The 17,581-nt window shown below is 44.4% G+C and overlaps 1 protein-coding gene across 4 annotated transcripts in view; it reads right to left on the bottom strand.

The window, feature by feature from the left end:
• Positions 1 to 9,534: 9,534 nt before the first annotated feature.
• The window catches only part of tulp4a (TUB like protein 4a), a 408,102-nt gene continuing 400,055 nt past the window's right edge, over positions 9,535 to 17,581 (bottom strand). For all 4 annotated transcript variants that reach the window (XM_078556828.1, XM_078556825.1, XM_078556826.1 and 1 more), the window contains one exon: positions 9,535 to 10,463. In XM_078556828.1, coding sequence (XP_078412954.1) covers positions 10,347 to 10,463 — 117 coding nt within the window. In that variant the 3' untranslated portion in view covers positions 9,535 to 10,346. The remainder of the gene's footprint in view (positions 10,464 to 17,581) is intronic.

The raw sequence follows: 17,581 nt of genomic DNA, 5'->3' as shown, positions 1-17,581 counted from the left end.
TGGGGAGAGCAGAGGGAGCGAGGGAGAGCGGGGAGATCGGAGGTAGGGGAGAGCAGGGAGATGGAGGGGAGGGGGAGAGAGGGATGCGGAGGAGGGGAGGATGAGGGAGGGGAGGGAAGGGTGGAGGGAGATGGGGCGAGAGAGGAAAGGGGAGGGGGAGAGAGGGAGGGGAGGGTGGAGGGAGATGGGGGATAGAGGAAGGGGGAGAGAGGGAGGGGAGGGGGAGGAGGGTGAGGGGAGAGGAGCGGGGAAGGGGAGGGGAGGGGGAAGAGAAGCGGGGAGAGGAGGGGGAGAGGAGGGAGGGGTGGGGAGGGGAGGAGAGGAGAGCGGGAGGGAGGGGGAGAGGGAGGGGCAGCGGGGTAGAGGTAGAGCGGAGGGTGGGAGAGCGGGAGGGACGGTGGGAGAATGGGAGGGAGGGGGTGCGAGAGGGAGGGGGAGAGGGAGGGAGCGAGGGAGAGCTGGGGGAGCAGAGGGAGGGAGGAGAGCAGGGAGAGGGAGGGAAGGGTGGAGGGAGATGGGGAGAGAGGAAGGGGGAGGGGCAAGATAGCGAGGGGAGAGGCAGGGAGAGAGGGGGACGGAGGGAGGAGAGCAGGGAGAGGGAGGGAGGGAGAGAGAGGAAGGGGGAGAGGGATGGGGAGAGGGAGGGAAAGGGGCAGAGGAAGGGGAGGGGGGAGAGGGAGGGAGAGGAGGGGGAGACGGACGGAGCGGGAGGGAGGGGAGTGGGAGAGAGGGGAGTGGGGGAGAGCGGTGAGAGGGAGGGGGGAGGGAGGGAGAGGGAGTGGCAGGGAGAGGAGGGAGGGAGGGGGAGAGGGTGGGGAAGGGAGTGAGATAGGGAATGGGAGGAGGGAGAGGGAGATGGTGGGGAGAGGGGGAGAGGGAGAGGCAGCGGGGGAGAGGGAGAGCGGAGGGTGGGGGAGCGGGTGGGAGTGGAGAGAGTGGAGGGAGTGAGAACAGGGATAGGGAGGTAGAGGGAGAGGGGAAAGGGAGGGGAGGGAAGGGTGAAGGGAGAAGGGGGCGGAGAGAGGAAAGGTGGAGGGGTGAATTAAGAATGGGTGAGGCAGGGAGAGCGGGGGGGATGGAGGGATGGGGGAGCGGGGTGAGGGAGAGAGCGGTGAAAGAGCAGGGGGAGGGGGAGAGCGGGGAGAGGGAGATGGAGAGAGAGGGAGAGGGAGAGAGAGGAAGGGGAGAGCGGGGGAGCGGGGAGAGGGAGGGGGAGAGGGAGGGAGGGGGCAGAGTGAGGGAGAGGAGGGGTAGCTGGAGGGAGTAGGAGGGAGGGAAGGTGGAGAGCGGGGAGAGGGAGGGAGGAGAGCGGGGAGAGGGAGGAAGGAGAGCGGGGAGAGGGACGGGGAGGGAGGGGGACAGGGAGTGGCAGGGAGAGGAGGGGCGAGGGAGGGAGGGAGGGGAAGAGGGTGGGGAAGGGAGTGGGGTAGGGAAGGGGAGAGGGAGGGAGGGGGAGAGGGAGGGTGGGGAGAAGGGAAGAGGGAGGGAGGGAGAGAGGAGAGTGGAGTGAGAGCGGGGAGGGGGAGAGGGGGTAGGTTGAGAGGGGGCAGTTTGTGGGGGGAGGGGGAGGGAGGTAGGGGGTAAGAGGAAGGGGGAGGGGGGAGAGAGTGGGCGAGAGGAAGAGGCAGCAGGGGAGAGGGAGAGTGGGGAGAACGGAGGGTGGGGGAGCGGGAGGGAGGGTGGGGGAGCGGGAGGGAGCGAGGGTGAGCGAAGGGAGGGAGGACAGCAGGGAGGGGGAGGGGGCGAGGGAGGGGAGGGAAGGGTGGAGTGAGATGGGGAAAAGGGTGATGTTGGCAAGCTGGATGTCCATAGTGAAGAGGCAGTTAGGGCCAGGAAACAAAATTGTTGAAATGATATAGGGTGTCAGAAGAGCCATGCATAAAGGTGGGAAGAGGGCAAGGGGTGGAAAAATAGAGTCAAGCGAGGAAGAAATAAGTTATGGGGCAGGAATAGGCGAAACGATGGGTCTACCAGATCAATCCTGTTTGTGGATTTTGGGAAGGAGGTAGAAGCAGGCTGTTTGGGTTGGGAGAGTCCGAGGTGGAGGGAATGTCCCAGAGGAGATGAAGTCAGTGACAGTCTTGGAAACAACGGTTTGACGTTCAGTGGTAGATGTGACTCTTCTGACACCCGACATTACTTCAACCATTTTGTTCCCTGACCCTAGCCTATGGACTTCACTATGGACGTCCAATTTCTCTACGCTTCCAACTCCCACTAGGACGGTCTGAGGGTTCTCCACTTCTTCCTTGAACAGAGGCCCAACTCGTCCCACCCACCACCACCATCCTCTTCTGCTGGACTGAACTTGTTCCATCATTGAACAATTTCACCTGTAACTTGTCTCACTTCCTCCAAATAAAAGGTGCTGCTATGGGTACCTGCATGGGTCCTAGTTATGCCTGTCTGTTTGTGGGGTATGTGGAACATTCTTTGTTCCAGTCCTACTCAGGCCCCCTCCTCCAACTCTTTTTCCAGTTCACTAATGACTGTATTGGTGCCATTTCCTGCCCTCGCCCAGAACTAGAAAACTTAAACAACTTAACTTTCAAGTCACTTCTTTCACCTTGACATAGTCCATCTCCAACACTTCCCTTCCATTCCTCAATACCTTTGTCTCCCATTCTGGGGATAGGCCGTATACTACAGTGGGCTCATAATACACACCCTGCCTCCTATGGGGACTCCATTCCATTGTGTTCCTCTGTCTCCATTGCATCTGTTCTGATGATGCAACCTTACACAACAGCATTTCTGATTTGTCTTCCTTTTTGCTCAAATGAGGATTTCCCCCCGTGCAGTAGACAGAATCTTCAATTGTATCCGACCCATTTCCCGCACTTCTTTTCTCACCCCTTCACCTTTTCCTCACTTTCCACCCCACCAGCTTCCACATTCAAAGGATCATCCTCTGCCATTTCCGACATCTCCAGCATGATGACACCGCCAAACATATCTACCCCTCCCCCCCCAACTTTCAGCATTCGAACGGACTGTTCCCTCTGCAACACCATGGTCAACTCTTCAAACAACCCCAACACCACTTCATGGTACTGTTCCATGCAATTGCAGGAGGTGTAACACCTGCCTTTTTACCTCCTCTCTTATTGCTCAACACTCCTTCCAGGTGGAGCGGAGCGATTTACTTGTACTCCCTTCAATTTAGTATATTGTATATGCGGCTCACAATGTGATCTCTTCTACACTGGGGAGACCAAACATAGATTGGGTGACTGCTTTGCAGAACACCTCCACTCAGTTCACAAGCATGACCGCAAGCTTTTGATTGTTTGTCATTTTAATTCACCATCTTGCTCTCTCTCGCTCACATTTCTGTCCTCGGCCTGCTGCAATGTTCCCGTGAAGCTCAAGGACAGAACCTCATCTTCCCATTTACTTTACAGCCTTCTGGACTCAACATTGAGTTCAACAATTTCAGACCATGAACTCAGTTTCCTATTTTGATTCTGTTTTCTTTTGCTCTGACGGTCTGAACCTTGTTCTTCAGGTTTTGCTTTCAGAGTTGTTCATTTTCCGCCATTCACACTCACTCTGGACAAATGTTTTGTTTCCTTATTACAACAATTACCCTTTGCCTTTTGTTCTAAAATATTTGTTCTTCATTGCACCTCTATCTTTAAGGTAACAAATCTCCCATAGCTTAAATGAACATATCTAACTGGAAAAGCCAATGGCAGGATTGAAGAACCTGCCATGAACTCACTGTAACACAGGCTTGCTTATCATTATAGCAAATCTGTTCAAATGCTCTGTAGTTTTACAGAGAAGCAGGCCTGCAAAGCTTATCTTAAATTCTTATAAAAATCTATTTCACTAGAATCTTTAAAAAAAAGCTCTAACTAATTTTCTTAGTTTGTACAGTAATTATTCTGAATTTTGCTTTGTTGCGGCGCTTAATTTAAGCTTCACTATAACCTTAAGTATTTTTGTTTAAAAATATTTTCAATGAATTCAGGGAATTCCATATTTTCATGGGTAAAGACTTTCACAATTGCCCAGTTAAACAGAATAATAATGTAAAATTTCCTATCAATATAGAAAATTTATATATTGACACAAAGAAAAGCAGCAGTAAATGGAAAGAATATGTTTTATCTCAGGAGAGACTTTTTAAGAACTAGGAACATATTTTAGTGCCTGTGTCTTTTGGTGTAGGCTGAATGTGGAGATTTAAGCCAAAAATATAGCATCTCCACATTAAACTACAAATATCAGATTTATGTTCCTGTAATCCTGATTACTGATATGAAAGGTTGTTAAAATTATATATATATATTTACATTTTTGCTGAACAAAGAAGACGTGGATAACTTTACAGTAAATATGAATTATAAAGTTTGGTAAGGAGGTATCTTCAATAAGTAGGTATTTTCTGATAGGAATAATCTCTTATAATAACTAATATTTCACCCTCCATGCCCCAGACCTCTTAACATTGGCCACTTGCATCCAGACTCAACTACTCTGATGAAAAAAGGGATCCATTTCAATATTTTTACAGTAAAGAAAAATTCAACAAAAAATATTGGAGTCACTAATCAGTATAAATGTCAAGTCCCTCTGCCTGTTACTCTACACTTCTAGAACTCATATTTATCACAGTAGAAACACTGAAATTTAGAAAATATTGGATACACATGCCCACAAGTAATAATCTCCAAGGAATAAGCTGGAGCATAACCACATAATACTGCCTCTTAAATCACTCCACGCATTCATTACATCTCATAATGCACAATGCTGGTGGGATAGTTTTGGTTATTGCTCCACTTTACTGCCAATGGAAAATCTGGCCTCTAAGATATAACAGCAACCTTGTCATTGATGTGTTATGAGATTTTCGCTAAAAGATTGTGGAAGAATCACTGTAAATTCATCAAGTCATAATCTGCATTCATTAGCAAAAAATAGCAGTGTAACATTATGATCATATATCTCAAATCATTCTCCCCACAGGCTAAAGCTACTGGGTAGACAAAAGAGGCTCCACTGCTAATAGATGTAAGGATTATACCTGTACCAATAGCGAAGCTCCTTGTCAATAGTGCAACCTCATGAAATTATCTGTTACCTCTTGCTTATGTGAATCAACAGTCCCCAATTTGCTGTTATGATGCACCAACTTAGTTTATCTCTTTTATCTGACAATGGATAATGCCCCTCCTCTCAAGCAAAGGAACTTTAGCTCAGAGAGAAAACCATTTAAGTTCATTGGGTCTGTGAGATTAAGGGCTGTTGAAAGGACAGCCTAAATGCAAACCATGCAGGTTGCAGCAGGGGGCTGTCCAAAGGAGAAGAGGTGGGGGAATGTAATGAGGATTCAATAATTAGATGGATAGCATCCTTGGTAAGCAGATCAAGAGCCCCACACAGTGTGTTGCCCACCTGGTTTCAGAGTGAGGGCCAACTTGAACTGGCTTGAAGGGGTAATGGAGAGAAAGAGAAAGGATCCAGTCATTGTAATCCATGTTAGAACCAACATCATAGGAAAGAGTCAAAAGGTTCTGTTTGATCAGCACCAAGAACCAGGTGTCAAAGAATAGAACTTCAAGGGTAATAATCTCCTGCCAATTGCCATGTGCAAATTGAAGTAGGGATAAATAGATTAGGGAGGTGAACATGTGGTTGAAGGAGTGGTGGGGGAAAAAAGGGTTCCATTTTCATGAGACATGGCACCACTATTGGAGCAGGAAGGAGCTGGACCATTAGTACAGGCTTCACTTGAACTGGGCTGGGTCCAGGGTCATAGTGCAAAGGATAAATAGGTCACAAGGACATTAAACTAATAAATTATGGAGGGGAAGGGGGTGTGCATGGAGGCCTCAGGTGGAAAAGGTGGTAGTTCAAATATATAGAGAGAAATAAGAAATATGAAAATAAAATATTAATGCAAAAGGACAGGTTAGGGTGTGCATACAAATTCGAGGCGCGTAAAGTACAAATTGTGTGAATTGCAAATTCAACTTGGAGGGTATGACATGGTAGCCATTACTAAGACATGGCTGCAAAATATTCAGATTTGGGGACTAAATATAATAGGTTATAAATTTTACAGGAAAGATGGGGAAAATAGTAGAGGAGTAACCTTGGGGGAGGAGTAACCTTGGTGATTAAGGATGAAATTGCTTCAACAATAAAAGAGGATGTAACGAGAAATACGCGGTAAGAAGACTTAATGGGTAGAATTAAGAAATGGAAAATGATTTAAGATTGTAGTTAGAGATATGTGCCTCTTGGTAACAGCTGAGATGTGGTATTATGAATACATGCAAAGATTAGTGGAGCACAGTGGTTTTAATGGGAAATTTTAACTTTCACATAGATGGGGATAAGCAGAATAGCACATGTTTGAAAGTGCTTGAGTGTGTTCAGGGAAGTTTTCTGCAACAACATGTCCTAGAACCAACAAGGGAGCATACCATATTGTATTGACTATTGAGCAATGAGTTAGATTTAGGTAACAGCTTAACAGAGTATGAACATTTATCTAATGATGATCATAATACAAGTTTAACATAGTGTTTGAAAGGGAGAAATGCAAAACAGCTACTAGGATTCTAGATTTATGTAAGGCTGATTTCAATACATTGAGAGAAAGTAAACTGGGCAAATGTATTAATAGCAGAAGATCAGTAAGGGGTGTTCAAAAAATAAATTGAGATACTGAATCAGTTTATGCTTCTAAGCAACAAGAACTATATTTGCCAAAAAAAAGCAGTCATGGACAACTAAAGAGGTTAAAAGACAACTTAAAACTAAAAGAAAAAATGAGCGAGATACAAAGAACAGTAAAGGGTGGAAAACAGCTACAAAAAGGGAATATGAAAAGCAACTTCTGAGGGATATCAAATTCAACGCAATTTTTTCTTCAGAATTATATTCGGAAACAGAGGGCGGTCAGGACCAAAGTGGGCCCCTTGAGAACTGATAACGGTGATTTTGTCAGTGAAAATAAGGAACTGGCAGACAATGTTGACAGTAGAGGAAACGTGGACATTTCAAGAGTTAAAATTTTACATTGAGTGGGTGATGTGGGCGGAAGCGGAAGGCACGCCCACTCCTACCCAGTCTCATAGCAATCGTGCGCCAACTGGCCAATTAACAGCTGACCAGCAGACTCAGACGAATGGAAGGCAGTGACAGGGGCTGGCGCATGTGTAGAAGCAGGGTTTAAAGGGATGCTGGTAGTGTTTATAAGTAAAGGGGAGGGCCTGGAGCAGAAAGGCAGAATGCATTCCAGAGGCAGGCATTGAAGTTCAGCAGCAGGCAGAGGGGGAAACCACAATCCCACCAGCCCGTGTTCCTGAAACACTCAAAAGCACTGGTCACTGAGGACTGATCGTTACACACCATAAGGGCTTATGGAAAGACAATCAAACCATCCAATCATCAGCAATGGCAAAGGAATGCACATTGACGGCTTCACTGTTTACTGATGACTCCCTGTGTGCTCTCCTGAGGGCTGTCACTGAACAACGAGACGTTTATCTCCCGCAGGATGGCAAGAGGAGACATCCCCATCAGACCACGAAAGACTGGATGGAGACGGCAGAGAGGAATCCAGTTGCCATGTAGTCAACCATAGAACATGGCTACAGTGCAGAAAAAGGGTGAAGGACCTTCTACATTCTGCAAGGGTGAGTGAAGTGGGTATAATGTGGTGTGCATAAGAGATATCTGTCAGGGGTATGGATTTAATGGTCCCTGTATGCCCATAATGCTAACTGGAGTCTTGCACCCTGCAAGGCTCTGGGGGCTGTCGTGTGATGACTAGGGAGGTTCCCTGCAAGGAGAATAATGCAATAATAATAATCTGCAGTACAGAAGCACCAGGGATTGTGGGGTTGATCCATCCAGATATAGAACTCATCACGCTCACACTATCTTCCCAGGAAATGAGTATCCACAACGTCCATGAAAGATTGAGGACAGGTGGGGAAGTCCCAAACTTGGCGGTGCTGTTGAAGATGGAGGAGGACATTCTGGATCAACAGGGGGCAGATTGGTTGGAAGAAGAGACACCAGAGTTATTGCTGGGGGGTGGTGTGTTTTCTAGGGACCCTCTCTAGCTGATGGGGGTGAAGGAGTGATGAGATGGGGAATGGGATGAGTATGTGTGTTGAAATGGGTGTAGTCACCTCTGTGACAAGCTTAACATGTTGCATGTCTCTGTTGGAGACTTTATTGAGACTTTTTCCTCATTGCTCATTAATACTCATGCATGTTATTGCTTCAGAAGGTTAGTCACTTGCCCCAATATATGCCATTCCCAAGGGACCGGTGTTAATAACTGAGGGAGAGGAGAGGTGCTGCATCCCATCCATAGCGCCAGCTCAGATACTAGCACCTCGGTGGGTACATATGTGTCAGCTGGACTGCTAGCACCAACTGGGTGGAGCACTGCACAATCGCCAGACTGGCTGTCAGAGACTGTGGCAGTCCAAGCCTCTGACTCTTGGAGGACTGTGGGAGACAGGAAAATGTTGAGCCCCAGGCAGGTGATGAGACTCTGGAGTTGTCCGTGAAGCATCCGATGGTACAAGGGCTAGGGAGCAGAGATGTAAGGTTTTGGGCAAGAGATGCAGGGGGTTGTGAGGAAGAACCTTTTACACACCGAGTAGTAATGACCTGGAACTGGCTGCCTGGGTCACCACCTAGCCAGCAACACCCACATCCTGTGAACGAACAAATAAAAACTAAGTGAAGACAATGAATGATTTCAAAAGTAAATTGGTTGGGCACCTGAGGAAAATAAACTTGACAGGCTATGGGGCTAGAGGTGAGAAATGAGACTGATTGGATTCCTCCAGACAGAGCCGGCATAGATTTGGTGGGCCAGATAGCCTCCTTTTGTGTTGGCATGACTAGTGGGGAGTCAAAAGCCAGAGGCTATGAATACAGGATAGTCACTAATATATACCAAACAGGAATTCAGGAGAAACCTCTTTAATCGGAGAATAGTGAGAATCTAGAAGTCACTGCAACGTGAAGTTGTTCAGGCAAATATCATAGATGCATTTAAGGGGAACCTAGATAAGCACATGAGGGAGAAAAATGGATATTGTTAATTGGGTCTGATAAAGTAAGGGAGACAAGGCTCATGTGGGTCATAAACATTGACATTTGCTTGGCCAAATGGCCTGTTTCTATGCTATAAAATTCTATGTAATTCTACGAACTGTTGCCACTGCATAAAATATCCTATTGTTAATGGGAAATATAAAAACAAATAATAAACAAGTCGAATAAGGATAATAAAATGTTTGATTCTAAATTTCTATAAAAGCTAATTTTATTGTCTTCTCAAGCATGTGAATCCAACTCAAGATGTTGGCTGGAAGTTATTTTTCAAAATTAAATTTAAAGTTTTCATGACTTTGCAATGCAATAAACATTAACTATCTTCAAGTGTTTGCATAACCCCTGTGACAGCAAACACTACAGCTTGTAATGGTAAATAGCATTTTTCCCACTGCCTCATACTTGCACCACTGTCTAAACCAACAGACAAGCTATGCTACAAAAAGATTTATTGAAAAATGTAGCACATTTCTGTAACAGTACAAGTTTAGGTGCATTCAGTCCCCCGCTTCACAAATATACCGAAAGTTGGTGGTTCGCTTAATATTTGGGAAGGCAATCCGCTATTAGGGATACATGTGCAATCAGCCTGTCATTAGAAATAAGAAAAATTTTGAAAGTAATAAAAGTTTCTAGCACTAAAATAGCTCAACAAAAACACAAAATGTTAATTTCAAAGCAATGACTATTAAAACACACTGCCTCAAAAACAATATTTTGAAGACTTGTAGTTTTAACTCAGAAGCTACTCAAGTTGTTCTTTCCAGTGCTTAACAGTATTGACACAATCTAACTATCTACTAACACCATATCTAAAAGTCAACATTTCATTCTGGTTCCCAGGAATCCTTTGTATTATTCAAGTATTATTAGTGTTATTAAAAACCGCCGAGAAAGCAAGTTTCTGTAACAGTTGCAGGAAAAAAATCACACCAATATAAGGCCATCTAGTTAACAGGTAAACTTATTCTACTGGGCTATTCAGACAAGCAAGGGGCAGCATGTAATCAGCTGCAAAAGTCTACAAAGCAGCAAGGTCTCTGAACTGTAATCCTCCTAGCATGCATCTAAGAAGCATGCTCTTCTCCTTTCCTGTTACTTCAAGACTAAACAGGTGAACTGTGATCCTCTAAAGTGAAAAGCAGCACTGTAGCTACCCAGACCAATTCAGTCACAGTGCACTCAATGTGCATTCCTGGCATCTTTAGACGCTCAGCTCCAGAAAGCACTTTGGTTCTTCCCATTCATTTCAGCCGCTGTGTAACATTTGCTAGTGCAACAGCAAAAGCTTGCACTGCAGAAAATGGATATTGAAAATCCAGGATGTATGCATTACCATCAATCCTTCCAAATTGCATCACCTGCAAAAGAAAACAAATTAAAGGGTATGAAAATAAGTACTTATTTAAAATGTTAACAGAAATGGAGGTGGATCAAAGTGCACTGAATGAGCCATATGTCCGTGATCCACTTCAATTTCTGACATACTGTCTGTATCAAGAGTTTTCAAGGGCATTGTTTAGATACATAGTTTTGGAGCATGCTATTGTCTCCATTTTGGCTATCATTTAATTGGTCTGATTTTTAAAATTCATTAGCCTGCTCAACAAGAAGCTTAGATTACCTGCGACCCAATGTACAATGGCAATGGTTGTGTGCATCATTTCAAGATCAGGAGTATTATTGAGAATTAGATTATAGTACTGATAGATTAACTTTCAGTAATCTCTTTCATGAAAACTCCAGTAGGTTATTTGATACTGATTGTTTGCTTCCCAAGTACAGGTATTCCCTTAATCAAGAACTTGGTTTTTAGTCTCTACCAATAGCAATTTTTGCCTAGGTTAATTTGCTTCCATTTATTTTCCTTTCAGTGAGGAAATAAATGCTCTACATTTAGAACTTCTCTGAGGCAGCAGTACCAAGATCTGAAAAGAGCTCTAGAAATTTGTATTGGGAAGTTCGTATTCTATTGCCCCAAGCATAATGTGAATGATTAAGACATAAGATTAACCATGAATGTTGATTTTCTTTTTTTATATATAAAAGCTAAATGTGTTTACATATTATTAATTTAAATATGCAAAACTTAATCACCAGAATAATAGGTTGGCACAGCCCACTTTATTTCTAATAGTTCCAATGTAATGCCCCAGGCAGGGTACCTTTTAATTAAGTTAATTTAAAACTCCTGGATTGTGCAGGAGGAGCATCCATGCCCCTTTACAATATAAGCAGACAGATGGGATGAAAATAAAATTGAAACAATAATGTAATCCATTATCAGTGAACCATGCAGCCACAACCAACTAAATTAAAAACATCCGATTTTGGCACTACAACATGGAAGTGGCACTGCTGACAATACACTTTGAAATATACTTTATGATCTTCAGTTTAGCAGTGGGGTAACTATAGGCTAGTTAGCTTAACATCTGTTATTGGGAAAATGTTGGAGTCTATTATAAAGGATGTAATAGCAGAGCATTTAGAAATACATAGTCTAATCAAGCAGACTCAGGATGGCTTCATGATGGGGAAATCATGCCTAACAAATTTATTAGAATTCTTTGAGAAGATAATAAGCAGGATAGATAAAGGGGAACCAGTAGATGTGATATATTTGGATTTCCAAAAGGCGTTCGATAAGGTACCGCACATAAGGCTACTTAATAAGATAAAGGCCCATGGTGTTGGGGGTAGTATATTAGCATGGAGGATTGGCTAACTAAAAGAAGACAAATAGTTGGGATAAGGGGGGCATTTTCGGGATGGCAACCTGTAACTAATGGAGTGCCACAGGTATCAGTGCTGGGGCCACAATTATTTACAACATATATTAATGACTTCGATAAGGGAAGTGAATGTACTATCACCAATTTTGCAGATGACACAAAAATAGGTGGGAAGGCAAGTGGTTGAGGATGACACAAGGAGTTTACAGAGGGATATAGACAAGTGAGTGGGCAAAAACTTGGCAGGTGGAATATAATGTGGGAAAATGTGAGGTTATGCACTTTGGCAGGAAGAATAGAGGAGCTGAATATTATTTAAATGGAGAAAGACTGCAGAAGGCTGCAGCACAGAGGGGTTCGGGAGTGCTTGTGCACGAATCCCAAAAAGCTAACATACAAATTCAACAGGTAATAGGGAAGGCAAATGGAATGCTGGCCTTTATTTCAAACTATACAAGGCACTAGTTAGACCACACCTAGGATATTGTGAACAATTTTGGTCCCCTTATCGAAGGAAAGATGTACTGACATTGGAAGCAGTCCAGAGAAGGTTCACTAGGTTGATCCTGGATATGGAGGGATTTTCTTATGAGGAGAGGTTGAGTAGGTTGGGCCTGTACTCATTGGAGTTTAGAAGAATGAGAGGCGACCTTATTGAAACGTATAAGATTCTTAGGGGGCTTGACAGGGTAGATACTGAGAGGTTGTTTCCCCTTGTGGGAGAGCCTAGGGCCAGAGGGCATAATCTCAGAGTAAGGGGACGCCCATTTAAAACAGAGATGAGGAGGAATTTATTCTCTCAGAGGGTGGTCAATCTGTAGATTTCTTTACCTCAGAGGGCTGTAGAGGTCGGATAGTTAAGTATATTCAAGGCTGAGATAGACAGATTTTTAAGCAGTAAGGGAATCAAAGGTTATGGGGACAAGGCAGGAAAGTGGAGTTGAGGATTAGCAGATCATCCATGATCTCATTGAATGGCAGAGCAGACTCGATGGGCCGAATGGCCTACTTCTGCTTCTATGTCTTATGGTCTTATGGGTAACTACTGTATCAGTTTACCCCTGCAAAAATGACTTTAGGTCCTAAAATTATCATGCTATTTTAAAACACTGCAAAATTGATCACATTTATTCTATTGTGAGGATTTAGATTTGACACAAATATGCAAATTGCAGAGAGGATATCCTAGATTGATCAAGGACAGAATCTATTTGGTTAGAGCTAAGAAACAAGAAACAAACTATTACATTACTGAGCGTATTCTATAGCCAACCAACCAGTGGGAAAGATATAGAGGAACAAATTTGCAAGGAATTATCAGAGACGTTTAAGAATTATAGAGTAGCCAGGATGGGGGACTTTAATTATCCTAATATAGACCATGATAGTAATAGTGCAAAGGACAGAAAAGGGTAAGCGTTTCTATAGTGTGTATAGGAGAATTTTCTGCAGCAGTATGTTTTCAGTCCAACATGAAAGGAGGCATTGCTCTATCTGATGCTGGGGAATGAAGTGGATCAAGTGAATCAGCAATCAATAAGGGAACACTTAGAGGGCAGTGATCATGTTATCATAAGGCTTAGCTTGGCTATGGAACAATCCAGAGTGAGAAAGCCAACTACAGTACAGTAAAAGTGGGTCTGAGCCAGAACAATTGGAATCTTAGGTTGGCAGGCAAAACTATAACTGAACAATTGTCTGCCTTCAAAGAAGAGATATTTCAGGCACAGTCAAGGTATGTTCCCATGAAGGGAAAGGTAGGACAAACAAATCCAGAGCTCCCTGGATGAAAATAGATATAGGCCTAGATCTTCCGGCCAGCAGCGTTAGACATATTGCCGCTGCCCACAGTTTTCTCCAACCCAACAATGCTACCCATTTTCAGCCATGTCTTCCAATCCCAGCTGAAGCAGAAATGGGCAGTGCACCCTCTCCAGGGTAAGTCCAGTGAGCATAGGAGAATCGGAGGAAGGAGAGGATATGTCTCCTTTTTATGACAGTAACTGCCATATTTTTGAAGATTTTTAAAGGTCTCAAATCTTTTAATAAATTAGTGTTTTTTTTATTGATCATGGGATGTGGGTGTCGCTGGCTGGGCCAGTATTGATTACCCACCCTAATTGCCTTTGAGAAGGTGGTGGTGAGCTGCCTTCTTGAACTGCTGCAGTCTCTGTGGTGTAGGTACATCCACAGTGCTGTTAGGGAGGGCATTCCAGGATTTTGGCCCAGCGACAGTGAAGGAACAGTGATATATTTCCAAGTTAGGATGGTGAGTGGCTTTGAGGGGAACTTCCAGGTGGTAGTGTTCCCATCTATCTGCTGCCCTTGTCCTTCTAGATGGTAGTGGTCATGGGTTTGGAAGGTGCTGTCTGGAAGGCTTGGTGAATTCCTGCAGTGCATCTTGTAGATGGTACACATTCTTGCCAATGTGCTTCGGTGGTGGAGGGAGTGAATGTTTGTGGATGCGGTGCCAATCAAGCAGGCTGCTTTGCCCTGGATGGTGTCAAACTTTTTGAGTGTTGCTGAAGCTGCACTCGTCTAGGCAAATAGAGAGTATTCCATCACACTGCTGACTTGTGCCTTTTAGATGGTAGACAGGCTTTGGGGAGTCAGGTGGTGAGTTACTCACCACAGGATTCCTAGCCTCTGACCTGCTCTTGTAGCCACACTATTTATATGGCTAGTCCATTTCAGTTTCTGGACAATGGTAACCCCCCAGATGTTGATAGTGGGGGATTCAGCGATGGTAATGCCATTGAGTGTCGAGGGGCGATGGTTAGATTCTCTCTTGTTGGAGATGGTCATTGCCTGGCACTTGCATGGTGCGAATGTTACTTGCCACCTGTCAGCCCAAGCCTTGATATCGTCCAAGTCTTGCTGCATTTGGGCATGGACTGTTCCAGTATCTGAGGGGTTGCAAATGTTGTTGAACATTGCGCAATCATAAGCGAACATCCCCACTTCTGATCTTATGATGGAAGGAAGGTCATTGATGCAGCAGCTGAAGTTGGTTGGGCCTAGGACAGTACCATGAGGAACTCCTGCAGTGATGTCCTGGAACTGAGATGATTGACCACCAACAACCATAATCATCTTCCTTTGTGCTAGGTATAACTCTAACCAGCAGAAAGTTTACCCCCACAATTCCCATTGACTCCAGTTTTACTAGGTAGCACACACTTGGTCAAATGCTACCTTGATGTCAAGGGCTCTCACCTCACCTCTGAAATTCAGCTTTTTTGTCGATGTTTGAATCAAGGCTGTAATGAGGTCAGGAGCTGAGTGACCCTGGCGGAATACAAACTGAACATCAGTGAGCAGGTTATTGCTAAGCAAGTGCCGCTAGATAGCACTTTACCTTTCATCACTTTACTGATGATCAAGAGTAGGCTGATGGGGCAGAAATTGGCAGGGTTGGATTTGTCCTGATTTTTGTGTGCAGGACATACCTGGGCAATTTTCCACATTGCCGGGTAGATGCTGGTGTAGATTAGTGGATGGGTGAGTGAAAGGGTAAGTGGGTGAGTCGGAGAAGTGGGTAGGTGGGTGAGGTGGGTAGTGGGGTTGGGGTGGTAGTTAGGTGGTCAGAGGGGTAGTCAGGGTGTTGGGGGGTAGTCTGGAGGTCGGGGGGAGGTAGTGGGGTGGTTGGGGGCTGGTCAGTTTTGTTACCCTGGCTAACCACTGAGTTAGACCAGATACTAAACTAACATTTCTTAGGTAAGTGTGCAGGTAAGTCCAGCATATCTGGCCCAAGTCTCTGCCCTGAGGTCAGGGTTGGAGTCATTAGCGGTGGGTCCCAGGCAGCAGGGAATCAGCCCATGCAAAGTCTAAACTTCCTGGGCAATTTCTGCATTTGTCTGTACGTCAGAACTTCTGCAGCATCTTGGCATACATCTCCCACCTCCGATGATCTGGAGACCAGAAGATTTAGGCCATAGGGATTAAGATGAAGAAGAAAAGGTGTACTTATGACAGATGTCAGGTGGATAATACAACTGAGAAGCAGGCAGATGGTTCAGAGGAGAAGTGAAAAAGCAAATAAGAGAAGCAAAGAGACAGTATGAAAAGCAGCTAAAGTAAAAGAGAATCCAAAAATCCTCTATTGGCATTTAATGGTAAAAGGATGGTAAAAGGAGTGGGGCCGATTAGGGGCCAAAAAGGGGATTTACTCATGGAGGCAGTGATATGGCTGAGGGATTAAATGAATACTTTGCATCTGTCTTCAGTAAGGAAGATGCTGCTGCGCAAATCTTGGTGAAAAGGCTTTAAAATTGATAAAGAGGAGATATTAGATAGACTGTCTGTACTTAAAGTTGATAAGGCACCAGGACTGGATGAAATACATCCAAAAATACTGAGGGAGTGAGAATGGAAGTTGCAGAGCCATTGGCCAGAATTTTCCAATTTTCCTTGGACTTAGACCAGGAGACTGGAGAATTACAAATGTTACACATTTTTTTGAACAAGGGGGTAAATATAAGTCCAAAAACTATAGGCCAGTCAGTTTAACTTGGGTGGTGGAGAAGCTTCTAGGAACAATAATTTGGGACAAAATTAATAGTCACTTGGTCAAATGCGGGTTAATTAAGGAAAGATTAGTTTGTTAAGATTTGTTAAGGTTTCACTAACAATGTTTAACTAACTTGTGTTTTTTGATGAAGTAACAGAGTTGATGAGGGTCATGTCCATTGACTTCCAGAAGGCATTTGATGAACCGCAGCACAACAGACTTGTGACTAAAGTTAGAGTTCATGGAATAAAAGGCTCAGTAGCAACATAGGTACGAAATTGCCTGAGTGACAGGAAACAGAGAGTAGTGTTTAATGGATGGTTTTCAGACTGGAGGGAGGTCATTAGTGGAATTCCCCAGGGCTCAGTGTTAGGACCCTAGCCTTTACTGACATACTAATAACCTAGACATTGGTGTGCAGGACATAATTTCAAAATCTGTGGACATAACAGAGCATGGAGGCATTGTGAATTTTGATGAAGATAGTGTAGACAGATTGGTGGAATGGACGAACAAGTGACAGATGTAATTTAATGCAGGGCAGTGAGAAGTGATTCATTTTGATAGGAAGAACATGGAGAGACAATGCAAAATAAAGGGCACAATTCTAAAAGTGCGCAGGAGCAGAGGGACCTGGTGTATATGTGCATAATGCATTGAAGATGCCAGGGCAGTTGAGAGAGCAGTTAATAAAGCATACAGCATCCTGGACTTTATTAATAGGGACATAAGAGTACAAAAGCAAGGAAGTTATGTTATGCATAGAACACTGATTTGGCCTCAACTGCAGCACTGCATCCAGTTCTGGGCGCCACACTTTAGAAAGGATGTGAAGGCATGAGGGAATGTAGAAAAGATTCACGAGAATGGTTCCAGGGATGAGGAACTTCAGTTATGGAGATAGATTGGGGAGGTTGGGACTGTTTCCCTTGGAGAAGAGAAGGTTGAGAGGAGATTTAATTAAGGCTTTCAAAATCATGAGGGATCTGAAAAGAGTAGATAGGGAAAAACTTTTGGTAGAAGGATCAGGGTCAAGAGGGCACAGATTTAAGGTAATTGGCAAAAGGAGCAATGGTGACATGTGGGAAAACTTATTCATGCAGCACTGCCTGAGAGTGTGGTGGAGGCAATTTCACTTGAGGCATTCAAGAGGAGATTGAATTGTTATCTGAGAAGGAAGAATATACAGGACTACAGGGAGGAGGTGAGTGGCAATAGGTGGATTGCTCCTTCG

The sequence above is a fragment of the Cetorhinus maximus genome, chromosome 14 (genome assembly GCF_964194155.1).
Source record: "Cetorhinus maximus chromosome 14, sCetMax3.hap1.1, whole genome shotgun sequence".
NCBI lineage: Eukaryota > Metazoa > Chordata > Chondrichthyes > Lamniformes > Cetorhinidae > Cetorhinus > Cetorhinus maximus.
This window is presented reverse-complemented; position numbering and strand designations above follow the sequence as displayed.